This window comes from Tursiops truncatus, chromosome 15 (genome assembly GCF_011762595.2).
Source record: "Tursiops truncatus isolate mTurTru1 chromosome 15, mTurTru1.mat.Y, whole genome shotgun sequence".
In the NCBI taxonomy this organism is placed as follows: Eukaryota; Metazoa; Chordata; class Mammalia; order Artiodactyla; family Delphinidae; genus Tursiops; species Tursiops truncatus.
In genome coordinates, this window is record NC_047048.1 from 35329167 (window position 1) to 35356478 (window position 27312).

At 43.5% G+C, this 27312-nt stretch overlaps 2 protein-coding genes across 2 annotated transcripts in view; both read right to left on the bottom strand.

The window, feature by feature from the left end:
* Window positions 1-1010: 1010 nt before the first annotated feature.
* ZNF75A (zinc finger protein 75A) overlaps window positions 1011-27312 on the bottom strand; it is a 65714-nt gene continuing 39412 nt past the window's right edge. Inside the window, exon 8 of the mRNA XM_073793291.1 lies at window positions 1011-2070. Within this exon, the coding sequence (XP_073649392.1) occupies window positions 2053-2070 (18 nt within the window). The 3' untranslated portion in view covers window positions 1011-2052. The remainder of the gene's footprint in view (window positions 2071-27312) is intronic.
* On the bottom strand, window positions 17654-21248 carry OR2C1 (olfactory receptor family 2 subfamily C member 1). The gene is given in 2 exon segments (XM_073793292.1): window positions 17654-19073; window positions 19115-21248. Coding segments are annotated over 2 exon segments (1071 nt in total). The 5' UTR covers window positions 19873-21248; the 3' UTR covers window positions 17654-18760.

Genomic DNA, 27312 nt, shown 5'->3' on the forward strand with positions numbered 1-27312 from the left:
ATGCAGAAGCCTGCACGGTCCTCAAGAGGATCCAAGGGTAGAACCTGCTTCGGGACAGTAGGACATGCAGAGAAGGAATAAGGGGCAGAAAATGGGGAGAGAAGGAATACAGTTGGGTTGGGGAGTAAGGAAAACACAGGGGCTGCAGGCAGCTCTGACTACAGGTGAAAAGAAGGCTGGGTGTGAGGAGCATGAAGAGCCAAAATTAAAGCTTACTGATCCAGAACAAGGCATAGATGTTTAAGCTTTTGTGAAATCTCTATGATAAAATGTGAAAGATGGGTAAGTTGTCCATGGTTCTTGGCCTGTGCATGCAGGTTGTCAGTACCTTGCCTAAGCTTTGTTGAAAAGCAAGTGTCATGGTCTCTGCTTTAAGCCTTCTTGAGGAATTACAGATGAGCAAAGGAGAATGTATACTCTACCTCAAAGCCCCCCCAAAATTTTTTTTTAATTTAGAAAAAGAGAAGCAAAGGCAGGACAGAAAAATATACTTCAGTGTTTCCTCAGCTTGAGTCTCGCTTGGCCCATCCCACAGTTCTCTGCATACACAGTCCTTGAACATGGCCCAGTGGACAAGCTATGCAGGTCAGTTCCCAGAGTCACATACTTACCTCTGCTCTACAGAGAGTGGGAAAAAATGATACCTTAGGAAAGTTCAGGCAAAGGCAGAGATGGGCTTGAATGTGACCCATTGGGGGACAGCCTGACTTCATTGGAGATCATGGTGGGGAAGAGGGGGACAGCCCGGGGTGGATCAACTACTGAAGGGCTTTGTACACCAGCTCAAAGAAGCTGGCTTTGATAAGTGAGGAAAGCCAGTGAAAGTCAATGGAATCGCTAAGGAAGCACAGGTACCCAGGCCTCACAGGCAGGTTCCTCCCACTCCTGGGTCTGCGGTAACCAGGGAAACTGGGATGCAACTGTTGAACTCCTTGCATTCTTAGATTGCCTCCACCGTCCAAACTGCTTTATCCTGTAGTCTGCTGGGCAGAAGAAAGAACACAGTACTAGAGCGTGCAGCCCTTGCCTGTCAGCCTCTCGGGAGGGTCTGGAGCAGACAGTAAGAACTGGAGAATACATCCAGTTATTCATTCATTCAGGAAACATTTGATTGCCTATAAAGTACCAGGTATTACACAGAAACCAAATACAAAGCAGTGAACGAAACACACTGTATCTTCCTTCCAGAACCAGCCTTACTGGACCCCTCAGAAATACAGCACAAGTCAGGCAGCACACCCAGCCCCCAAGCCCCAAGATCTGAGTTCCAGCTCCGCAGGGCCACTCCTCTAAGTTCTGAGTTCTGATAAACCCAACCTGCTTCTGAGTTCTGATAAACCCAACCTTTCCCCCTACTCCCTGTGTGGTCGCTGCTTCCTACAGTTACCACCTCTGTTACCTTAGTGTCTACGACCCACTGACAAATCAGCATGATCACTGCACCAACCACTTGAGAATAAATTTGAAGTAGGTTGTACAAAAGGCAACACCCTCAAGTCTATCCATTTCCTCTGACGTGTAACTTATACTTCTGGTTTGCTTCAGCCCTTCAGATATCCATTGAAAAGCCAGTTTTCCCCTGTACGTTTAATACTGGGGCTCTCCATATAGTGTCTGTACATCCCTTCCTCACTGAAACATTTTAACTCATTGATACAATTTTTCAACTGACAGCATGCCTTTTTTCCAAGGACTGCTAACCACTTGCCACAGACAGGATCAAATAAATATTCTCACAACCCAGAGAAGTAGCGCGAAGCCTGCACACCATTCCCTTTTCACACATCTGCTGTGGTTTCTCAGCCTAAGGTGGCTGATGGGTGGTCACAGCCAAAGCCAGAGCTGGGCCCCTCAGGCCTCCTACCCAACTTCCTTTCCTCTTGCCACCTCTTGTCTGCCTCTCCTGTGAGGGACTGCCTTACCGGTCAGTTTGGGAACAGCCAGGACTCCTGGGGTCCTGGGTGAGACTGTGCCCATGTCATCGCTGACACCATCACAGGCGAATCCTCGCTTTCACCATCCTCAGCTCCAGCCTCCTCGCAGTCCTGCTGCTCATCCTCGGCTCGGCTTCTGGATAGAGACAAAGAGAAGGACTGAGTGCAGGTCACAGGACACTAGCAATTAACCTGGCTACTCCCTGTGATATGGAAGTTAGCCTGAAGGATTTTGAACTTGTGCCACTCTGTTCTGGCATCTGGAGAAAGCTGTGGTCCTGAAGCTGCTCGGGCATTTCCTGTACACTTGGCCATTCTAGTGGCACTTCTGGAGTTTTTGGTAAATTGGGGATTTACTGAGATTTGCAAGTAAAGGCTGGGTTTCCTGGCAGCCCCAATGCACACCTGCTATCATAGGTTTAAAGTGACTTGCATAGTGATTAAAGTGAAAGAGCTGGATTTTGAACCTGGGTCAGATCAATTTCAAAACCTTTAATTTTTCACTGTCTCTCTCAACACTCTTTCTGGCTAACAATTTCTGTGAAACCTCCAAACACAGACCTTATACTACATGTTCATGCCACGAGGGCAGCCTTGTTGTGGCAGGGGCCATAGGCCCAGCCTCCTGGGGAGGAGGAAGGTACAGTTGAGGTTTCATGTCACACCCATTACCAGCAACTACCTCCCAGGCATGGTGTTGTGCCTGGCACAAGATTAAGAGCTAGTTATTACACAGTATAGATTAGACATGGTTCCCAAGAAATTTTTACAGCCAAAAGTGAGAAAAAGCAAAAAGAGACCCATTAAAAAGACAGAAAAGGAGACCCATCAGAGATCTCACTTGTTATACAGGATGGTCAAAAGGTACCCCTTCCATCGAGGCATGGTACGTGTGGCTGGGCAGAGAGTCAGGACCCCAGTGCCGCACCTGATAGTGGCAGAGTCTTATAGGTCTAAACTAAGATCCGGCCCTCTGCCTTGTATGGCAGCAGGTCACCATGTAAGCCCCTAGACCTGATTCATACATGACCCTTCTAAGAGCTATCACGGAATGAAGTTTTCTGAAGGGAGAACCAGAGGGAACGACAAAGCCTCTATATGGAACTGAGCTGCCTCAGAACCACAACTGCGTCCCAAATCACTAGCTTCCTGCTCCCAACTGTGGTCATGACCGAACGATAAGGTTACGTCTCTGATGGATGGCACAGGCACGGACAACCTCTCATTCCTGGATTCTTCCTGCCTCTCCCCTTTCCAGCCTGAGACTCTGTTCTTCAAATAGGTGGGTTGTTCTTTAAGGCCCCAGGGTCTGAGTGGTCTGAGCATAGCTCTGCCTCTTCTCTTGGGAAAGCCCCTGAGGATGGGCTTCATGGTCTCCAATAGAAGCCTGGTAACTGCCCCCCTCCCCGCCATAACCCCGGTTGCTGGCTCTTCTTGGAGCACAAACACCATCACCTGGAAATAAACCCCACCAATGGACACCCTACCTCCCCCGCCAAAGATCATCATATGGGCCCAGGGAGGAAAAGTATAGGAACGGAGATTCCTGCAAAGCCAGAGTTAGAAACTTGATTGAGGAATATGATGTGTGTGGCTGAGCAGAACAGCAGAGAGTGCTTCCAAGTCCTGTGTGCTCAGGGCAGTGCTGGGAGGTCTGGGGAAGCCCCTGCCCAGGGCCCCACAGCGCTGTTATATCTTGCAGCACTACTATCAGTCCTCAGTAGGTCCCAGTCTGGCCCTCTCCTGACCAGAAATCCGGTTTTGTTTATCTGTTTTGTGAGAGGTGTGACCCAGACCCTGAGGACGTAACCAAAGTTCCCACAGCTAGCTGAGCGTTACAATCCCTCTGTCTTCAACAGGCATGTCAAGAACCAGAAGACTCTCGTTTACAGAGAGTTATAACCTGCAGAGGAGAAAGCCTGAGTTCTACAGGGACAAATACTTCCCTTCCTTTATTCTTGGCAGCTGAGACCTACTGAAAGCTCGGTGATTGATGAGGGTCCAAACTCTCTCTCCACCCACCCTCCTTCCTTCAAAGGGGAAAGAAAATCTGTTCTCTTAAAAGCTGGCATGGACACCAATAATGAAAACAAACAAGTGCTTGACAAGCAACAGCTAAATCAAGTTTTTCCACCTTGTTCCAACTGCTTGTCCCCTAACCCAGGCCCTCTCCAACCTGATCCCATTTCTCTTTCCTTACTCCCCTTCTCACCATTGCCTTCGTCTCCTGGGTTCTCACTCTAAATGCTGCACCAAGGTCACTGCCTTCTCAACGCTTCCTGGATGATGCACCCTCATCCAGGCTTGGATCTTCCTATGCAGAAAGGAAGACGTGTCGGGAATTGCTTCAGCTCCAGGATCTTCTCGTTGATGTAGTTTGGGCTGCAGCCATCATAAGCACAGCTCCCAGAGCTAGCTGAAAGCTTGTGAGTGAGGCCCAGCAGTTGCCAATATCGTGAGAGTCTGAAGAGCTGGTGGGAGACCTCCAAGTTGCCAACCTCTCTGAGATGTCAGAACCTGCCATCAGCCACCTGAGAGGATGTGAGTAATGAAGACAAATTCAACTGAGGCTCATGTGTTCTCAAATGTAGTTCCTACAATATGGAGAATCACTTCCAGCTAGGCCTCTCCAATAAGAACTTCATTTCTACTTCACTTTGCTAAGTTTGGGTGAGAAGGTATAGTTTTTTTTGTTTTGTTTTGTTTTTTGCGGTACGCGGGCCTCTCACTGTTGTGGCCTCTCCAGCTGCGGAGCACAGGCTCCGGACGCGCAGGCTCAGTGGCCATGGCTCATGGGACCAGCGCTCCGCAGCACGTGGGATCTTCCCGGACTGGGCACAAATCCGCGTCCCCTGCATCGGCAGGCGGACTCTCAACCACTGCGCTCCCATTCAAGTCAGACAGTGTCCTAATGGAAATCTCACAGACTTTGTCAGGTGGATCCAGTTTCCAGTGCCAGCTCAACTCCTCATTAACTGATGTGGGGCAAAATACTCAACTTCTCTAAGCTGCTTTTTCTCATCTGAGCATAACTATACCAATCCTGCAGCATACAGAAAAAGATTAGAAATGCTATTTGTAAAGCATCTGGCCAGTGCTTGGCACTTACAAGATGCACAGTAAATGGTCTGTGGTGATAATAACAGAAGCTCTATCTTACAGGAACTTCTTTATAGCATATCTCACTACTTGATATATATTTATTGGTTTCATGTCTGTCATCCCTACAAGAATGTAAGGTTCTTGGAGAGCAGGTAATTTGTTTTGTTCATTGCTGAATCACAGCACCTTGAATAGTGTCTCATGCAAAATAAATATTTTGCAAAGGAATGAAAGGGTGAAAAAAGACAAGGAAGTCTGGGTCTTTAGACCTGATTGACTGCTTAAAGTACTTAAGCATTGTAAATAATATGAAAGGAGGCGAAGACTGGTCTCTGGCTGAGACGTCTCTGAGATCTGTCTCCCCTTCGTTTCCACTTCTATTGCTCTAAGGTTGCATTGCTGAACTTCAGCACTATTTTTTGTTGTTGTTTTAAAGCTCAGGTTTTTGTTTTTTGGCTATGCTGTGCAGCACGCAGGATCTTAGTTCACCGACCAGGGATCGAACCCCTGCCCCCTGCAGTGGAAGTGTGGAGTCCTAACTGCTGGACCTCCAGGGAATTCCCTTGAACTTCAGCACTACAGTATTGACATTTGGGGCCAGACAGGTCTTTGTTGTCTGTGTGGGTCGGGGTGGGGGGTTGGGGGGGTGTCCTATGCATTGTAGGATGTTTAGCTGCACCCCTTGTCTCCACCCACTAGATGTCAGGAGCACCTGTCAGTTATGACAAGACTACTCCAGATTTTGCCAAATATCTTTGGGGGGTCAAAATCTTCCCTGGTTGAGAACCCCTGGTCAGGGACACATCATTAGGCCAGGCTGGTACAAGAGTCTTCCATCTATCTACCTGATCTTCCTACAAAGCAGATCTGGATCTCTTGACTTTCTACAAATCTAACTCAATTGTGTAAACTGCTCTGCTCAAAAGCCTTCAAGACTTCCTAATACCACTGAAATAAGTCAAGATCTCCTAACTTGCAAAGGCTCTCCCTGGATTCTAGATCTAACCTACTGCTCCAGTCTCACTGCGCACTCTCCTACACATGGTCTACAATCCAGCACAGGTGAACTGGTCCCACATCGTGGAACAGGCTCTCTGCTTTCCATAGTGTCTTTGCCCTCTAACCTTTTCCCAAGACCTGATTTCATTCTTTCCAGAGAAACTGAACACCAGGGGCTGCCAATCTCCATTCCTCCCAAGCTAGGGAGGAAGGGCACCTAAGCCTAGAAATTAGAAATACGGTAAATTTTATGTTCTCATGAGTGGAGTCCATCAAAGAAGACAAAAAACCCACTGGAAGAGGATTGGTAACAGCACCATCACCACCTTCTTGACGCTTCCTTGACGCTCTGAACTCCTCGGCCCTGTCTGTAACTCTTTCTCAGGGAGCCTTCTCTTACTCCACCTAACACCAGAACTTGTTTCTGCAAGTTTATCTACTCCACAGTTTGGGAGCTCTCTGAGTGCAAGGAGCATGTCTGAGCTGTGTTCGTGTCCTCACTGCCCAACACAAGGGTGCACAAGGACGCGATAGGGCCTCGGTGAACCAGTGTTTTATTCACGTAAAGCACAAGGGTAAAAGGCTCTCCGCCTTTCAAAGCACCCTTCACGGGGAAAGAGAGCGGACAGGAGCCTCCAAAGGGCGACAGGTCCCGTACACCAGCCTACCATGTTCCCAGGCCTCTCCAAACAGAGGGAGGAAGCACCGGGTCACGGCCACTGAGAGCCTTCCCGTCACAAGACCCAGGACATCATGAGAGCCTCAGGGGAGAGGGCGGAGCCGCGGAGCTCCAGCCCGCCCCGCCGCGAAAAGCCTCAAACGCGCGACTCACCCACCTGGTCGCATTTCCCAGAGCGCGCGGCCTGAAGCTGCCGCGGGGCAGGCCGGGACTTCCAGAAAGCCTGACGAATGCGCAAGGGCTAAGCCGGAAAACAGCGTCGCCGGATACGCACAACCCTCCCCAGCTGGTTCCGCCCCCCCGCTAATCGACAGCAGTCTTCCCCAATGAGGAGACGGGTTCCCCGTTTGCGTCATAACCTGGACCAATAACGCTGTTCGAAAACCTGGGGCCCTGGATCTGGACGTTTGTTAATCCCTCCTATTGGTTACTGCTGCTGTTCTGCTCGACAGGATGTTCCACTTCTCTTACTTGGAAGGGTCTTTGTACCAGGCCTACCCAGACTCATACCCTACTTACAGATGAGACAATGACAGTATCAAAAATACGTAACGCTTACTATATGTTTGGCACAGTTTTATACACGTACACAGTAACTTATCCTCACACCAATCCTATGAAGCCAGTACTATTACCGTCCTCCAGACGAGAAAACTGCGACAGTTTAAGTGACTGTCTAATCACAGAAGTAGGACTAGAACTCGCTTCTAACCCAATGCTTTTCTTCCCTCTGTTTTAATTTTTTCATATTCCACAAGTATCGCAAAACATTCTCATTTAAAAATGAAGCCTCTCATCCCTTAACTCCCAAGTTACACTCCCTCTCCAGAGGAAATAACTGTCATTAGTGTGTATGTCTTGCTGGATCTTAATCTGTAATTTTGTCTACTTAGTATATCTTACAAGTTTTTCTGTTTCAATATATCAACCTCATCTTTTTTTTTTTTAAACTCCTGTGTTTGGCATTTACCATTATGTGTTCAATCTTCAATCATTTCCCTTTTGATGGACATTCAAATACTTTCCTAATTTTCGTGTGTGTGTGTCTGTGTGTGTGTCTGTGTGTGTGTGTGTGTGTGATTCTGGATTGGGATATTCTGAATATATTCTGAAGAGGGAGCTCATGGGTTGGGATAAGAGTGTGTGGGAAAGAAAAGTGGAGGCTCTCTCTGCCTTTATTCTGGCCCCACTTCATCCATCCATCATTTATAAACAATCTGGTTGCACAGTGAGAGTAGTACTCCATCAGGATATAAATGGAGGGAGCTGGGATGTGATATAGACTGATAAACCTCCTTAGGGTAAGTATACCATCTTTGATTAAGTACAACACTGAGCAGTTTTCTCTAAGCACTCGCACATGCACTATCTACTTTGATCCTTACATTGTTCCTGCCATTTACTATATCCACATTTCAGATGATGAAACAGAGTGCTAGAGAGGGTTAATAAAACATAAGCCTGGGACATCTTGATGTGGCGGAAAGCAAGGAAATGCTCAAGGAATATGGGGACAAGTCAAAAAACACAAAAGCCAGTTTGAATGGACTCCCAGTGATGAAACAAGGGACAAAAATATAATGATATTAAGAAGTTATAAACCATAGAATAGAATAGGAAACATTGATTCTGTAAGATGTAAATAAATAAAAGATTAAATTGAGTTTCATTAGTATCAGGATATTTAAGTAGTTTCAAAGTATTTCCCTGTAAAATGCTTATTAATTACAAAATAGGAAATAATGGAAAAGCCTAGCAGACACCACCTTCATTTAGTGATCCAAGTAGCATCACTAGTAATGGGAGACATTGAAATTTACAACACCTGTCTTAGTCTGAAGACATTGAAATTTACACCACCTGTCTTAGTCTGCTTAGGCTGCCATAACTAAATACCACAGATTGAGTGACTTAAACAATAGGAATTAATTTTCTCACAATTATGGAGCCTGGAAACCCAAGATTAAGGTTCTGGCAGGATTCAGTTTCTGGTGAGGGCTCGTTCCTGGCTTGCAGAAGGCTGCTTTGTCTACAGTTGGCCTTTCCTTTGACTGTGTGTGGAGAGAGAAAGATCTCCCTCTCCTTCTCTTTGTAAGGTCACCAATCCCATCAGATGAGGGGCACACCCTTATGATACCACTTAACCCTAATTACCTCCTAAAGGCTCTATGTTCAAATACAATTAATTACATTGGGGTTTAGGGTTTCAATATATGAATTTTCAGGTGGGGTACAAATTCAGTCCATAGCACCACCTGACAGCATACGATAAGAAGAATGCAACATCACATGTGTGGAATTCCTGACAAAGATGACCTGAATCTAACTATGAGGAAAAAACTGAAATTGAGCTATGTTCTACTAAATAACTGGATGATCTTTTAAAGTGTCAGGGTCACGAAAGTCAAGAAAAGACAGAGGAACAATTTCAGACTGACAGAGACTAAGGAGACATGACAACTACATGCAATGTGTAATTTTGAACAGAATCCTTTTGCTATGAAATGCATTGTTGGGACAACTGGCAAAAGCTGAATGGGGTCTCAGGATTAAATAATATAATGTATTGATGTTCATTTAGTAATTTTGATGGCTACATGGTGGTCCTGTAGGAGAACGTCCTTGTTTGTTAGAGATACACAGTAAAATATTTGGGGAAGACAGAGTATCATGCTGTCAACTTACTCTCAAATGATCCAGGGAGAGAAAGTCCTTTATATCATGCTTCCAACATTTCTGTAAGTTTGTGATTATTACACAAAGAAAAAAATTTGGAAAAGGCACAAGTTTTAGAGTCAAGAGTACTTGGGTTTGATTCCCAGACCTACCACTGTGTACTGGGAGCACATTTCCTCTTGTGCTCCAATGTCCTCATCTTAAAATGGGGATGGTGTAGGTTGTTGTGAGGATTAAAGGAGTTGATCCTATAAAGGGTTTAGATTGTTACATAGCCCAGGATAAGTACTCAGTAAAGTTGATGTGCTCAACCCATCTATATAGTCAAATAAACTGGATTTCTCCACCCAATCGTTAATGGAGTGTCCAAATTAGCCTGTAATTTAGCATTCACATACTAGAGCATAAGCTCACCAAGCCAAAGCCACTTTCCAATTCTTATTTCTCACCATCTCCTTTATTCCAACATCTCCTAACCACAGCCATGTAATTGAAACTGAAGTCTGTGAAGACGGAAAAAGGACTGACTCCCTTCATTGACAGGTTCAAAATTTAGTCATTGCACTCACTTTGCTAGGATACAGGGCAAGGTGGGACTTGGACAGACTCTGTGAAAGGCTCTAAGAGACGGGCTCTTAAATTCACTTAAATCTAATGACCACACTAGCATATTCAAATTCTCTACATTTATATTTTACTAAGGTTGGTGAACCTTCTATAGTTCTTGGTACATCTTTTGTTTTGCATTTTTTTGAATATCCAACTGAATAAGACACAAAACATATTTTTTCTTCTGAAACCCTAGAAATGGAACGTCAAAGTCCTTAATAACAAGGAGCTTTCCTCACATTTAATGGCTTTTTTCCCAATTTTTGACTTTGTTTCAAGCACACCACTGAGAATGGAAGATGAATATGTGTACACTTTGATGATGGCGTATGTGATCCCCATGATGCATTCATGTCCCAAGCTTTTTCTCCTCCCTGTAATTCTCTGTGTCTTACTATGCCCCTAAATGCAAGTTAGATTCAAAACGTCCTGTACTTTCCGTAGGGAGACTCTGCAAAACTCTGAAGTGTCTGAAGAACGCCTGTCTATTTTCTTCCTATTTTCCCCCAAGTAATTTTGCAATTTAAACGAATTAGCTAGGGGATATCTCCTTGGAAAATACAATTCTCATAAATTAATCAACTGGCATTCTGGTGTGTATATCAACTTAGGAGTTTAGTCATTGTGATTCTACCTCCTGAGAACTTCATCTAATCTGAGTGTGCTGATCAATAAAACTTTTGAGCCTGCACGACTCTGGACTTTGATGAGCTCACCAAGATTATGCTGCTAGGTGGCTAGTCCTGGAGACATACTTCAGTATTACTGGGTAAGGAACAGAGACAATAGGTCATGGTTCTGATCTACAACTAGAAAAACAAATTCAGGCTGGGACAATATAACTAGATGTCTTTGGGGAGGCATTATGCAAATGTGGAAAGAGGGGAAACGTCATTGTTTGTTCAGCATTGTCCAAGTGACAGGATGACCCCAAAGTGGCAAATATGAAAATGGTTCATGTGACATTTTTAGTTCCTAGTGTGAAAAAGGGAGATTCATGGGGCTTGTTAATTAATTCAACTCACTAAGTATTGAGCATCTACTATGTATAAGGCATGTGTTTAGGTGCTGTGAAGGACACAAGACTCTTTAGAAAGTAGCCCTAAAATCATTGATCATCTTTTCTCTGGTAATGCAGTTGCCAGGTAACTTTCTCATATCAACCCAGCTTCTCTCCCTGGGGAAAGAACATATGAACTGCAGTGGCAGGTGTGGATTCCCCTGGCAATTCTAGTGATGTGAAGAATCACGTACTGGCATTCTAATTCCAATACCTGAGTTCTTTGGTAAGTCATGGCGTGCTGGACTGATTGCTGAATTTTAGAAACTTTAGGGGTGAAAGACTAGATCATGAGGCAGAGGAAATGCTTTACAAATGGATGATCTTTCCTGGGCTCTTAAACTTGCTTAAGGAATCTCAGAGCATTCCATAATCCACTGACCATACTAGCATATCCAAATACTGGTAGCAAATCTGATGGCTGGGACTTTGGTGAGGAAATGATTTAATTAATTAATTAATTAATTTTTTGGCTATGTGGCATGCGGGATCTTAGTTCCCCAACAAGGGATCAAACCTGCACTCCCTGCAGTGGAAGCGTGGAGTCTCAACCACTGGACAGCCAGGGAAGTCCCAGTGAGAAAATAATTTAAATAAAACTATTTAATTAAAAGAAAAATGGTCTTGGGAATTCCCCAGCAATTCAGTGGTTAGGACTCCAGGCTTCCACTGCAGGGGGCACTGGTTTGATCCCTGGTCGAGAAACTAAGATCCCACAAGCCGGAGGGCACGGCCAAAAAGAAAAGAAAAATGGTCTTCTTACCATTTCCTTTTTAAATTTAATTTTATTTGCTTTTTATACAGCAGGTTCTTATTAGTTATCCATTTTGTACATATTAGTGTATACATGTCAATCCCAATCTCCCAATTCATCACACTGCCATGACACCCCGCCCAACGCCACTCTCCCCCCTTGGTGTCCATATGTTTGTTCTCTGCATCTGTGTCTCAATTTCTGCCCTGCAAACCAGTTCATCTGAACCATTTCTCTAGGTTCCACATATGTGCGTTAATATATTTGTTTTCTCTTTCTGACTTACTTCACTCTGTATGACAGTCTCAGGATCTATCCACATCTCTACAAATGACCTGATTTCATTCTTTTATGGCTAATATTCCATTGTATATATGTACCACATCTTCTTTATCCATTCATCTGTCGATGGGCATTTAGGTTGCTTCCATGTCCTGGCTATTGTAAATAGTGCTGCAGTGAATATTGGGTGCATGTGTCTTTTTGAATTATGGTTTTCTCTGGGTATATACCCAGTGGTGGGATTGCTGGGTCATATGGTAACTCTATTTTTAGTTTTTTAAGGAACCTCCACGCTGTTCTCCATAGTGGCTGTATCGATTTACATTCCCACCAACAGTGCAAGAAGGTTCCCTTTTCTCCACACCCTCTCCAGCATTTGTTGTTTGCAGATTTTCTGATGATGCCCATTCTAACTGGTGTGAGGTGATACTTCATAATAGTTTTGATTTGCATTTCTCTAATAATTAGTGATGTTGAGCAGCTTTTCATGTGCTTCTTGGCCATTGTATGTCTTCTTTGGAGAAATGTCTTCTTTGGAGAAATGTCTATTTAGGTCTTCTGCCCATTTTTGGACTGAGTTGTTTGCTTTTTAATGTTGAGCTGCATGAGCTGTTTACATATTTTGGAGATTAATCCTTTGTCTGTTGATTCATTTGCAAATATTTTCTCCCATTCTGAGGGTTGTCTTTTCATCTTGTTTGTAGTTTCCTTTGCTGTGCAAAAACTTTTTTTGTGTGTGTGTGTGCAAAAACTTTTAAGTTTCATTAGGTCCCATTTGTTTATTTTTGTTTTTATTTCCATCACTCTAGGAGGTGGATCAAAATAGATCTTGCCATGATTTACGTCAAAGAGTGTTCTTCCTATGTTTTCCTCTAAGAGTTTTATAGTCTCCAGTCTTACATTTAGGTCTCTAATCCATTTTGAGTTTATTTTTGTGTACGGTGTTAGGGAGTGTTCTAATTTCATTCTTTTACATGTAGCTGTCCAGTTCTCCCAGCACCACTTATTGAAGAGACTGTCTTTTCTCCATTGTATATCCTTGCCTCCTTTGTCATAGATTAGTTGACCATATGTGCGTGGGTTTATCTCTGGGCTTTCTATCCTGTTCCATTGATCTATATTTCTGTTTTTGTGCCAGTACCATATTGTCTTGATTACTGTAGCTTTGTAGTATAGTCTGAAGTCTGGGAGCAAGATTCCTCCAACTCCAATTTTTTCCCTCAAGACTGCATTGGCTATTCAGGGTCTTTTGTGTCTCCAAACAAATTTTAAGATTTTTTTTCTTGTTCTGTAAAAAATACCATTGGTAATTTGATAGGGATTGCATTGAATCTGTAGATTGCTTTGGTTAGTATAGTCATTTTCACAATATTGATTCTTCCAATCCAAGATCATGGTATATCTCTCCATCTGTTGGTATCATCTTTAATTTCTTTCATCAGTGTCTTATAGTTTTCTGCATACAGGTCTTTCGTCTCCCTAGGTAGGTTTACTCCTAGGTATTTTATTCTTTTTGTTGCAGTGGTAAATGGGAGTGTTTCCTTAATTTCTCTTTCAGATTTTTCATCATTAGTGTATAGGAATGCAAGACATTTCTGTGCATTAATTTTGTATCCTGCACCTTTACCATATTCATTGATTAGCTCTAGTAGTTTTCTGGTGGCGTTTTTAGGATTTTCTATGTATAGTATCATGTCATCTACAAACAATGACAGTTTTACTTCTTCTTTTCCAATTTGTATTCCTTTTATTTCTTTTTCTTCTCTAATTGCTGTGGCTAGGACTTCCAAAACTATACTGAATAATAGTGGTGAGAGTGGACATCCTTGTCTTGTTCCTGATCTTAGAGGAAATGCTAGAGGAAATGCTTTCATTTTTAACCATTGAGAATGATGTTTGCTGTGGGTTTGTCATATATGCCCTTTTTATGTTGAGGTAGGTTCCCTCTATGCCCACTTTCTGGTGAGTTTTTATAATAAATGGGTGTTGAATTTTGTCAAAAGCTTTTTCTGCATCTATTGAGATGATCATATGGTTTTTCTTCTTCAATTTGTTAATATGGTGTATCACATTGATTGTGTATATTGAAGAATCTTTGCATCTGTGGGATAAATCCCACTTGATCATGGTGTATGATCCTTTTAATGCGTTGTTGGATTCTGTTTGCTAGTATTTTATTGAGGATTTTTGCATCTATATTCATGAGTGATATTGGTCTGTAATTTTCTCTTTTTGTAGTATCTGTGTCTGGTTTCGGTATCAGGGTGATGGTGGTCTCATAGAATGAGTTTGGGAGTGTTCCTTACTCTGCAATTTTTTAGAAGAGTTTGAGAAGGATGGGTGTTAGCTCTTCTCTAAATGTTTGATAGAATTCACCTGTGAAGCCATCTGGGCCTGGACTTTTGTGTGTTGGAAGATTTTTAATCACAGTTTCAATTTCATTACTTGTGATTGGTCTGTTCATATTTTCTATTTCTTCCTGGTTCAGTCTTGGAAGGTTATACCTTTCTAAGAATTTGTCCATTTCTTCCAGGCTGTCCACTTTATTGGCATAGAGTTCCTTGTAGTAGTCTCTTAGGATGCTTTGTATTTCTGTGGTGTCTGTTGTAACTTGTCCTTTTTCATTTCTAATTTTAATGATTTGAGTCTTCTCCCTTTTTTTCTTGATGAGTCTGGCTAATGGTTTATCAAGTTTGTTTATCTTCTCAAAGAACCAGCTTTTAGTTTTATTGATCTTTCCTATTGTTTTGTTTCTATTTCATTTATTTCTGCTCTGATTTTATGATTTCTTTCCTTCTACTAACTTTGGGGTTATTTTGTTCTTCTTTCTCTAGTTCCTTTAGGTATAAGGTTAGATTGTTTATTTGAGATGTTTGTTGTTTGTTGAGGTAGGATTGTATTGCTATAAACTTCCCTCTTAGAATTGCTTTTGCTGCATCCCATAGGTTTTGAATCGTCATGTTTTCATTGTCATTTGTCTCTAGGTATTTTTTGATTTCCTCTTTGATTTCTTCAGTGATCTCTTGGTTATTTCGTAAAATATTGTTTAGCCTCCATGTGTTTGTGCTTTTTACTTTTTTTCCCTGTAATTGATTTCTAATCTCATAGCATTATGGTCAGAAAAGATACTTAATATGATTTCGATTTTCTTAAATTTACTGAGGCTTGATTTGTGACCCAAGATGTGATCTATCTTGGAGAATGTTCTGTGCGCATTTGAAAAGAAAGTGTAATCTGCTGTTTTTGGATGGAATGTCCTATAGATATCAATTAAATCTATGTGGTCTATTGTGTCATTTAAAGCTTGGGTTTCCTTATTAATTTTCTGTTTGGATGATCTGTCCATTGGTGTAAGTGAGGTGTTAAAGTCCCCCACTATTATTGTGTTACTGTCGATTTCTTCTTTTATAGCTGTTAGCAGTTGCCTTATGTATTGAGGTGCTCCTATGTTGGGTGCATATATATTTATAATTGTTATATCTTCTTCTTGGATTGATGTCTTGATCATTATGTAGTGTCCTTCCTTGTCTCTTGTAACATTCTGTATTTTAAAGTCTATTTTATCTGATATGAGTATTGCTACTCCAGCTTTCTTTTGATTTCCATTTGCATAGAATATCTTTTTCCATCCCCTCACTTTCAGTCTGTATGTGTCCCTAGGTCTGAAGTGGGTCTCTTGTAGACAGCATATATATGGGTCTTGTTTTTGTATCCATTCAGCAAGCCTGTGTCTTTTGGTTGGAGGATTTAATCCATTCACGTTTAAGGTAATTATCAATATGTATGTTCCTATTACCACTTTCTTAATTGTTTTGGGTTTGTTTTTGTAGGCCCTTTTCTTCTTTTGTGTTTCCCACTTAGAGAAGTTCCTTTAGCATTTGTTGTAGAGCTGGTTTGGTGGTGCTGAATTATCTTAGCTTTTGGTTGTCTGTAAAGCTTTTGATTTCTCCATCGAATCTGAATGAGATCCTTGCTGGGTAGAGTAATCTTGGTTGTAGGTTCTTCCCTTTCATCACTTTAAATATGTCATGCCACTCCTTTCTGGCTTGTCGAGTTTCTGCTGAGAAATCAGCTCTTAACCTTATGGGAGTTCCCTTGTATATTATTTGTCATTTTTCCCTTGCTGCTTTCAATAATTTTTCTGTGTCTTTAATTTTTGCCAATTTGATTACTATGTCTCAGTGTGTTTCCTTGGGTTTATCCTTTATGGGACTCTTTGCGCTTCCTGGACTTGGGTGGCTATTTCCTTTCCCATGTTAGGGACGTTTTCGACTATAATCTCTTCAAATATTTTCTCTGGTCCTTTCTCTGGCTCTTCTCATTCTGAGACCCCTATAATGTGAGTGTTGTTGCATTTAATGTTGTCCCAGAGGTCTCTTAGGCTGTCTTTATTTCTTTTTTCTTTATTCTGTTCCGCAGAGGTGAATTCCTCCTTTCTGTCTTCCAGGTCACTTATCTGTTCTTCTACCTCAGTTATTCTGCTATTGATTCCTTCTGGTGTAGTTTTCATTTCAGTTATTGTATTGTTCATCTATGTTTGTTTGTTCTTTAATTCTTCTAGGTCTTTTTTAAACATTTCTTACATCTTCTTGATCTTTGCCTCCATTCTTTTTGGAGGTCCTGGATCATCTTCACTATCATTATTCTGAATTCTTTTTCTGGAAGGTTACCTATCTCCACTTCATTTAGTTGTTTTTCTGGGGTTTTATCTTGTTCCTTCATCTGGTACATAACCCTCTGCCTTTTCATCTTGTCTATCTTTCTGAATGTGGTTTTTGTTCCACAGGCTGTAGGATTGTAGTTCTTCTTGCTTCTGCTGTCTGCCCTCTGGTGGATTAGGTTATCTAAGAGTCTTGTGCAACTTTCCTGATGGGAGCGACTGGTGGTGGGTAGAACTGGCTGTTGCTCTGGTGGCAGAGCTCAGTAAAACTTTAATCCACTTGTCTGCTGATGGGTGGGGCTGGGTTCCCTCGTTGTTGGTTGTTTGGCCTGAGGTGACCCAACCCTGGAGCCTACCTGGGCTCTTTGGTGGGGCTAATGTCGGACTCTGGGAGGGCTCACACCAAGGAGTACTTCCCAGAACTTCTGCTGCCAGGTCCTTGTCCACATGGTGAGACACAGCCACCCTCTGCCTCTGCAGGAGACCCTCCAACACTAGCAAATAGGTCTAGTTCAGTCTCCTATGGGGGTCACTGCTCCTTCCCCTGGGACCCGATATGCACAGTACTTTGTGTGTGCCCTCCAAGAGTGGAGTCTCTGTTTCTCGCAGTCCCGTCAAAATCCTACAGTCAAATCTCGCCTTCAAAGTCTGATCCTCTGGGGATTCCTTCTCCTGTTGCTGGACCCCCAGGTTAGAAGCCTGACGTGGGGCTCAGAACCTTCACTCCAGTGGGTGGACTTCTGTGGTATAAGTGTTCTCCAGTTTGTGAGTCAACCACCCAGCAGTTATGGGATTTGATTTTATTGTGGTTGTGCCCCTCCTTCTGTCTCATTGTGGCTTCTCCTTTCTCTTTGGATGTGGGGTATCTTTTTTGGTGAGTTCCAGTGTCTTCCTGTTGATGATTGTTCAGCAATTAGTTGTGATTCCAGTGCTCTCGCAAGAGGGAGTGAGAGCACGTCCTTCTACTCCATCATCTTGAACCAATCTCCTTCCTACCATTTCTCATTCAACATTGGATAAGGCAAAAGGGAAAATGGAATGTAGACATAAAATAGAGGTTAAACAAGATGACAGAGGGGCATATGACTGGGAAGTGTGGGTAGATAGACTGAAACATTAAGAAAAGACAAAGAGAGATGGACAAAGATGATGGATGGATAGGGTGCAAAGATGAATTCTTGGGTTTTCAACTGGGGCTAATAAAACCTGGCTTGATTTTATGGAATTATATAAGATACTGCCAAGTGGAGGTGCTTTCTTTAGAAAAGTACAGAATTCTCTAGAAATACAATACATATGTAATATTTATTACACGTAATAAAATGTGGACAGCAGTGACAGTGAACTAAGTCTGTACTAAGTCAACAACCTCTGAGTCATTGATGACACATCTGCCCTGTTATCTGTGGTCCACAGTAGGATATTTGGTAAAGAAGTGTAGAACATTAGAAATAACATTAACGGGCTTCCCTGGTGGCGCAGTGGTTGAGAGTCCGCCTGCCGATGCAGGGGGCACGGGTTCGTGCCCCGGTCCGGGAGGGTCCCATGTGCTACAAAGCAGCTGGGCCAGTGGACCAGTGGACCATGGCCACTGAGCCTGCGCGTCCGGAGCCTGTGCTCCGCAACGGGAGAGGCCGCAGCGGTGAGAGGTCCGCGTACCGCAAATAAATAAATAAAGATAGAGAACGGACTTGAGGATATGGGGAGGGGGAAGGGTGAGCTGTGACAAAGCGAGAGAGAGGCATGGACATATATACACTACCAAACGTAAGGTAGATAGCTAGTGGGAAGCAGCCGCATAGCACAGGGAGATTAGCTCAGTGCTTTGTGACCACTTGGAGGGGTGGGATAGGGAGGGTAGGAGGGAGGGAGATGCAAGAGGGAAGAGATATGGGAACATATGTACATGTATAACTGATTTCCTTTGTTATAAAGCCGAAACTAACACACCATTGTAAAGCAATTATACCCCAATAAAGATGTTAAAAAAAAAATCCCTTTAACCTCAAAAAAAATAAAAAGAAATAACATTAACCATGTACCAACAGCTTAGTGCTGTCAAGAACATGCTTGTACTGCGGTCAGTACTCCTCATGTTCACCTGGCCAGAGAGAATGAGAAAAAGCTTGTAGAGATGAAGAGGTGGTAAATGATAGTTTTCCCTTCCTTCAGCTGACTTCCCCAGCAGCCTCCTCAGCGCCCCCTTCACCTCCTTGTTCCTCAGAGTATAAATGAGAGGGTTCACCATGGGTGTGACCACAGAGTAGAAGAGGGAAATGAATTTGTCCTGGTTGCTGGTCTTAGCTGGAAGCAGATACCCATAGATAGCTGAGCCATAAAAGAGCCATAAAAGAGGAGTACCACCATAAAAGAGCCATAAAAGAGGAGTACCACCACCAGATAAGAGAGGCACGTGTTAAAGGTCTTTCTCTGTCCCTTGGCCGAGTGGATCTTCAGCACTGCCTGAGCTATGTAGCAGTAGGAGATCAGGATGATGCTTAATGGGACAGTGGTGAAGAAGGTGCAGACACCATTGAGACTTGTGTCTCCAGAGGCTAGTTTGATCATGGCGGGCACCTCACACAGGAAGCTGTCCACCCTCTGGTGCCCTCACAAAGGGAGCTGCAGAGTGAAGGTTGACTGGACCACAGAGTTGCCCAAGCCACCCAAACAGGCAATGGCAGCCAGCAGCCAGCAGAGCCAGGGGTTCGTGATGGTGGTGTAGTGCAGGGGCCAGCACACCATGACATAGTAGTCAAATGCTATCACCAACAGCAGGATGCACTCAGTAGCCCCTAGCCAGAGGAAAACATTGAGTTGGGTCACACAGCCACCATAGCTGATGGTCTTGTCTGATCCCCACAAGATGATCAGCACTTGGGGGACTGAGCTAGTAGTAAAAGCAAGATCCAGGGAGGAGAAGTTGCTGAGGAAGAAGTACATGGGTGTGTGGAGCCGGGCATCCAGGCTGGAAAGCAGGATCATGGTTGAGTTCCCAAAAAGGGTCAGCAAGTAGGAGAAGAGGATGACTACAAAAAAGATTATCTCCAGCTGGGGATGGTCAGATACACCCATCAGTATAAAGCTCTCCAAGGAGCTGCTGTTGGCCCTTTCCATCTCTGGTTGCCTTCAGTCACTTGAGGAATCTGTCCAGGGACAACCAGGAGTAAAGCAAGTGAAGAAGCTACTGGATTAGGTGGATCTGCATCAGTGCAGGTCTGATGTTGCCGACCTTTGTAGTTAAGTACCAATTTAAATTTTATGATTGCAAGGTTTCATTGCAATCCCCAAACACTGTCAGTCCCACAATGAATGGAAACTTTATTCCATCTGAATATCAACATGAGCTATCACAAAATGAAGGAAGTGCTTCACGAAGAACAAAAAGATCAGGGTCTTCAGTTCAACACAGTGATGACCCAAGAAATTCATCTTTGCACCCTGTCCATCCATCATCTTTGTCCATGATGAAGGAGTGTGAACTCCTTCAGTTCAAAAGGGTAGAGGGAGTTGACCATTGGAACTAAATGTGGAAATTCTCAAAAAATACTAATTTCCCCAGCCAAGATTTTGGTATACTCAGGGGAGGGGTGAGCAGACCTGCTGTATTTGGAAGAATTCCCCAAATGTTTCTGATAAATTTCTTCCCTTCTCTTCTATATCCCTCCCCTCCCAAGTGAAAACTCCTGGTCCTGAAAGATGAAGTTTGAGGGAGAAGGTGATGAGTCTATACAATCATGAAAAGAATGGGAAGCATGAATATAGACATATTCACCAAATACAGAAGATACAAACACGTGAGTTAAAAAGAGGTAAATGTAGAACAGAACAAAACTTCATGTAAGCTCAAGTACATGTAGGTGGAACAGGCTAAAGATAGAAACAGGGTCTACCCCAAAAGGAGTTAAATCAGTTACAGGATACCCATAATTAGAAAAGGAAAATAGAAGATTTCAGAGGGGATCCCCGAAAGTTTGAGGTATATGACCACTATGCCCACCTCTAAACCATGGAGTAATTCTTAACATCTCATAAACAAAAATTACCTCTTGTTAATAATGGGCCAATTACCATCTCCCTTCATTGGGCAAGACCTAGGCTTTACTGAAGATCACAAACCAAAGCCCACCCCCCTTCTTTGGCTAATAAATAAAAGGATCTGGGCTTCCCTGGTGGCGCAGTGGTTGAGAATCTGCCTGCTAATGCAGGGGACGCGGCTTCAAGCCCTGGTCTGGGAAGATCCCACATGCCGCGGAGCAACTAGGCCCGTGAGCCACAACTACTGAGCCTGCGCGTCTGGAGCCTGTGCTCCGCAGCAAGAGAGGCCGCAATAGTGAGAGGCCCGTGCATCGCGATGAAGAGTGGCCCCCGCTTGCCACAACTAGAGAAAGCCCTCTCACAGAAACGAAGACCCAACACAGCTCAAAATCAATTAATTAATTAATTAATTAATTTTTTTTAAAAAGAAATTCTGACTTCCTAACTGCAAGGAAGGCAGAATTTAAAAATAAATAAATAAATTAAATAAATAAAAGCATCTGAGAAGAAAACAAAAATAGTCTTGGGTCAGCTGTCCTCATCTGGAAGCTGAAGACTGGGAGTAAATGCTCTGCTCTTCCTCTGGATCATGACATGTCCCACAGGAACCCTGGCTGCCACGCCCAAATAGCAGGCTTGATGGGAGTTTCTACTCAAGGGAAGTGTGCATGTGTGCTTATCTGGTTCTGGTGCTCTAGACAGGGACCACTTGGCTACACCTCTTGGCTGAAGACCCTGAGAACTGTCCTTTTCATCAATAAGTAGCAAATATACTGGAGATCCTAATGCTATATCCCACCCAGATGTCAGGCAGGAAATCTTTTCTAATTGTCTGTTTCTTTAGGTCAACAAGGTAGTCCTTCTTTTGAGTCAGGGATGATAAAGATTTCAGAGCACTTTTCAACCCTCCTTCATACCTCTATCGAATACCTTGAGAAGAGGTGACTACTTAGGGCTTCCCTGGTGGCACAGTGGTTAAGAATCCACCTGCCAATGCTGGGAACACGGGTTCGAGCCCTGGTCTGGGAAGACCCCACATGCCGCAGAGCAACTAAGGCCATGCGCCACAACTACTGAACCTGCACTCTAGAGCCCGCAAGCCACAGCTAGTGAAGCCTGCGCGCCTGGAGCCCGTGCTCCGCAACAAGAGAAGCCACCGCAATGAGAAGCCCGCGCCACAATGGAAGAGTAGCCCCCGCTCACCACAACTAGACAAAGCCCCAATGCAGCCAAAAATAAATTAATTAATTAAAAAAGAAGAAGCGGTGACTGCTTATTCTTTTCATTTAGGACTTAAGGGAGCTGAGGAACTGAGGTACCAATCTGGAAGCTCATATTTCTGTTATTCCTGGTATCCATCTCACTACCTCCTCCTAGAAGTGCCTGTCCTCTTGTACCCCTCGGGGAAAGAAACACAGACAGACATGGCCCATCTTCTTCCATAAGTTGTCTGGTCTCTGGGTGGCTGATGCTTTGTGTCTGCTCAGCTGGGGACTCTTTCGGTCCCCACTCTATGCATACCAGTCAGCACAGAAAAAGGAAAGTGTATATAGTGGGAGACTGTTGACCCCAGGCACTCAGAAACTCCCAAGGAAACATGAATATAACTTCAAGTTTGAATTCAGCAACTTGACTGCTCTTCAGGATGTTTTCCACCCTTAAAAGGTCTCTCCACTTGGTTCCTAGCTCTCTTGTAATCTGGAATGTTAAATTGATCCGGCACTATTTGCATTTTAAGAGGAGCCTAGAAAGGACAATACTGAACTCAGAGGATGCGCCATGTATGGTGCAATTTAGGAGCACCCAGATGGAGTTTGTTTGGCTACAGAAAGATTTTTAGGAATCACTCATGTATACATAGATGGTTCCCATCTTGGCCTGTCCGTAAATTTGTTTTGAACTTTCAGGATATTGAGAAGAGCAGCCAAGACCTGCTTCTTAAAGATAATCCTGGGTGTGGTAATTACCCACCTTCGCCCAGATTTCTGCCCATTCCTCCCCTAAATTTTACCACAATTCTCAATTGGCCACTCGTGGATTAGCCACAGCAAATATGGAATTTGGAGTTGGCTTTCTCCTGTCATGGAAACTGCTCCTGAGCTGTCAGCACTCCCCATATGTGGGTGCAAGTTCTCAGAATTCAAGTCTTGCTTTAATATTAGCCTGAGTAATAAAAGGAAAGGGAATCATAAAAAATAAAAACAAATAAATAAACCTAATCCTGAATTCCTGACCCTGGCAGGGAAGTTTTTATATATGTTTTATTTTAAAATATTTCATTTATGTGGGAGACAGTTGACAGTGATATTCCTGAGAGCTCAGTTTGTGCCTATCTTGCATCTAAGGTCTAAGTTAACCTTTTCATGATGACTTGGTCAGAACTGGAGATAAGGTTTTCAGTGTAAACATTGTGGCAGTATGGCAGGCAAGAGCCACATAACAGAACAAAATTTGCCTAGAAGGTTGAAGTCTAAGGTGGATTTCAGGTATTTGATGGGGTGAACAGGAGTTCTACCCCCGAATCTTAGAATTCAAGAATTAGAGATGTGGGAATCAGGAAGACAGTGGAAGAGTAAGACGTGGAGATCACCTTCCTCCCCACAGATACACCAGAAATACATCTACATGTGGAACAACTCCTACAGAACACCTACTGAACGCTGGCAGAAGACCTCAGACCTCCCAAAAGGCAAGAAACTCCCCACGTACCTGGGTAGGGCAAAAGAAAAAAGAATAAACAGAGACAAAAGAATAGGGACGGGACCTGCACCAGTGGAAGGGAGCTGTGAAGGAGGAAAGCGTTCCACACAGTAGGAAGCCCCTTCGCAGGCGGAGACTGCGGGGGGCGGAGGGGGGAAGCATCGGAGCCGCGGAGGAGAGCACAGCAACAGAGGTGCGGAGGGCAAAACGGGGAGATTCCCGCACCAGAGGATCGGTGCTGAACGGTGCTCACCAGCCCGAGAGGCTTGTTTGCTCACCCGCCAGGGTGGGCGGGGCTGGGAGCTGAGGCTCAGGCTTCGGTCAGAGCGCAGGGAGAGGACTGGCGGCGTGAACACAGCCTGAAGGGGTTAGTGCCCCACGGCTAGCCGGAAGGGAGTCCGGGAAAAGGTCTGGACCTGCAGAAGAGGCAAGAGACTTTTTCTTCCCTCTTTGTTTCCTGGTAGGCGAGAAGAGGGGATTAAGAGTGCTGCTTAAAGGAGCTCCAGAGACGGGTGCGAGCCGCGGCTAACAGCGCGGACCCCAGAGACTGGCATGAGATGCTAAGGCTGCTGCTGCCGCCACCAAGAAGCCTGTGTGCGAGCACAGGTCACTCTCCACACCTCCCTTCCGGGGAGCCTGTGCAGCCCGCCACTGCCAGGGTCCTGGGATCCAGGGACAACTTCCCCGGGAGAACGGGAGAACACACGGCGAGGCTTGGGCTGGTGCAACATCACACCGGCCTCTGCCGCCGCAGGCTCGCCCCGCATCCGCACCCCTCCCTCCCACCCCGGCCTGAGTGAGCCAGAGTCCCAGAGTCAGCTGCTCCTTTAACCTCGTCCTGTCTGAGCGAAGAACAGACACCCTCCAGAGACCTACACGCAGAGGCGGGGCCAAATCCAAAGCTGAGCCCTGGGAGCTGTGCAAACAAAGAAGAGAAAGGGAAATCTCTCCCAGCAGCCTCAGGAGCAGTGGATTAAATCTCCACAATCACCTTGATGTACCCTGCATCTGTGGAATACCTGAATAGACAACGAATCATCCGAAATTGAGGAGGTGGACTTTGGGAGCAGCGATATATATATTTTTTTCCCCCCTTTTTCTCTTTGTGAGTGTGTATGTGTATGCTTCTGTGTGTGATTTTGTCTGTATAGCTTTGCTTTTATCATTTGTCCTAGCGTTCTGCCTGTCCATTTTTTTTTTTTCTTTTTAAAGAAATCTTTTTCTTGGGCTTCCCTGGTGGCACAGTGGTTGAGAGTCCGCCTGCCGATGCAGGGGACACGGGTTCGTGCCCCGGTCCGGGAAGATCCCACATGCCGCGGAGCGGCTAGGCCCGTGAGCCATGGCCACTGGGCCTGCACGTCCGGAGCCTGTGCTCCGCAACGGGAGAGGCCACAACAGTGAGAGGCCCGCGTACCGCAAAAAAAACACAAAAAACTCTAGATGGGATCAATAGCAGAATAACTGAGGCAGAAGAATGGATAAGTGACCTGGAAGATAAAATAGTGGAAATAACTACTGCAGAGCAGAATAAAGAAAAAAGAATGAAAAGAACTGAGGACAGTCTCAGAGACCTCTGAGACAACATTAAACACACCAACATTCGAATTATAGGGGTTCCAGAAGAAGAAGAGAAAAAGAAAGGGACTGAGAAAATATTTGAAGAGATTATAGTTGAAAACTTCCCTAATATGGGAAAGGAAAAAGTTAATCAAGTCCGGGAAGCACAGAGAGTCCATACAGGATATATCCAAGGAGAAACACAACAAGACACATATTAATCAAACTGTCAAAAATTAAATACAAAGAAAACATATTAAAAGCAGCAAGGGAAAAACAACAAATAACACACAAGGGAATCCCCATAAGGTTAACAGCTGATCTTTCAGCAGAAACTCTGCAAGCCAGAAGGGACGGCAGGACATATTTAAAGTGATGAAGGAGAAAAACCTACAACCAACATTACTTTACCCAGCAAGGATCTCATTCAGATTTGATGGAGAAATTAAAACCTTTACAGACAAGCAAAACCTGAGAGAGTTCAGCACCACCAAACCAGCTTTACAACAAATGCTAAAGGAACTTCTCTAGGCAAGAAACACAAGAGGAGGAAAAGACCTACAATAAAAAATCCAAAACAATTAAGAAAATGGGAATAGGAACATACATATCGATAATTACCTTAAATGTAAATGGATTAAATGCTCCCACCAAAAGAAACAGACTGGCTGAATGGATACAAAAACAAAACCCATATATATGCTGTCTACAAGAGACCCACTTCAGACCTAGAGACACATACAGATTGACAGTAAGGGGATGGAAAAAGATATTCCATGCAAATGGAAACCAAAAGAAAGCTGGAGTAGCAATTCTCATATCAGACAAAATAGACTTTAAAATAAACACTATTAGAAGAGACAAAGAAGGACACTACATAATGATCAAGGGATCGATCCAAGAAGAAGATATAACAATTGTAAATATTTATGCACCCAACATAGGAGCACCTCAATACATAAGGCAAATACTAACAGCCATAAAAGGGGAAATCGACAGTAACACATTCATAGTAGGGGACTTTAACACCCCACTTTCACCCATGGACAGATCATCCAAAATGAAAATAAATAAGGAAACACAAACTTTAAATGATACATTAAACAAGATGGACTTAATTGATATTTATAGGACATTCCATCCAAAAACAACAGAATACACATTTTTCTCAAGTGCTCATGGAACATTCTCCAGGATAGATCATATCTTGGGTCACAAATCAAGCCTTGGTAAATTTAAGAAAATTGAAATTGTATCAAGTATCTTTTCCGACCACAACACTATGAGACTAGATATCAATTACAGGAAATGATCTGTAAAAAATACAAACACATGGAGGCTAAACAATACACTACTTAATAACGAAGTGATCACTGAAGACATCAAAGAGGAAATCAAAAAATACCTAGAAACAAATGACAATGGAGACACGACGACCCAAAACCTATGGGATGCACCACAAGCAGTTCTAAGAGGGAAGTTTATAGCAATACAATCCTACCTTAAGAAACAGGAAACATCTCGAATAAACAACCTAACCTTGCACCTAAAGAAATTAGAGAAAGAAGAACAAAAAAACCCCAAAGTTAGCAGAAGGAAAGAAATCATAAAAATCAGATCAGAAATAAATGAAAAAGAAATGAAGGAAACGATAGCAAAGATCAATAAAACTAAAAGCTGGTTCTTTGAGAAGATAAATAAAATTGATAAACCATTAGCCAGACTCATCAAGAAAAAAAAGGAGAAGACTCAAATCAATAGAATTAGAAATGAAAAGGGAGAAGTAACAACTGACACTGCAGAAATACAAAAGATCATGAGAGATTACTACAAGCAACTCTATGCCAATAAAGTGGACAGCCTGGAAGAAATGGACAAATTCTTAGAAATGCACAACCTGCCAAGACTGAATCAGGAAGAAATAGAAAATATGAACAGACAAATCATAAGCACTAAAATTGAAACTGTGATTTAAATTCTTCCAACAAACAAAAGCCCGGGACCAGATGGCTTCACAGGAGAATTCTATCAAACATTTAGAGAAGAGCTAACACCTATCCTTCTCAAACTCTTCCAAAATATAGCAGAGGGAGGAACACTTCCAAACTCATTCTACGAGGCCACCATCACCCTGATACCAAAACCAGACAAGGATGTCACAAAGAAAGAAAGCTACAGGCCAATATCACTGATGAACATAGATGCAAAAATCCTCAACAAAATACTAGCAAACAGAATCCAACAGCACATTAAAAGGATCAT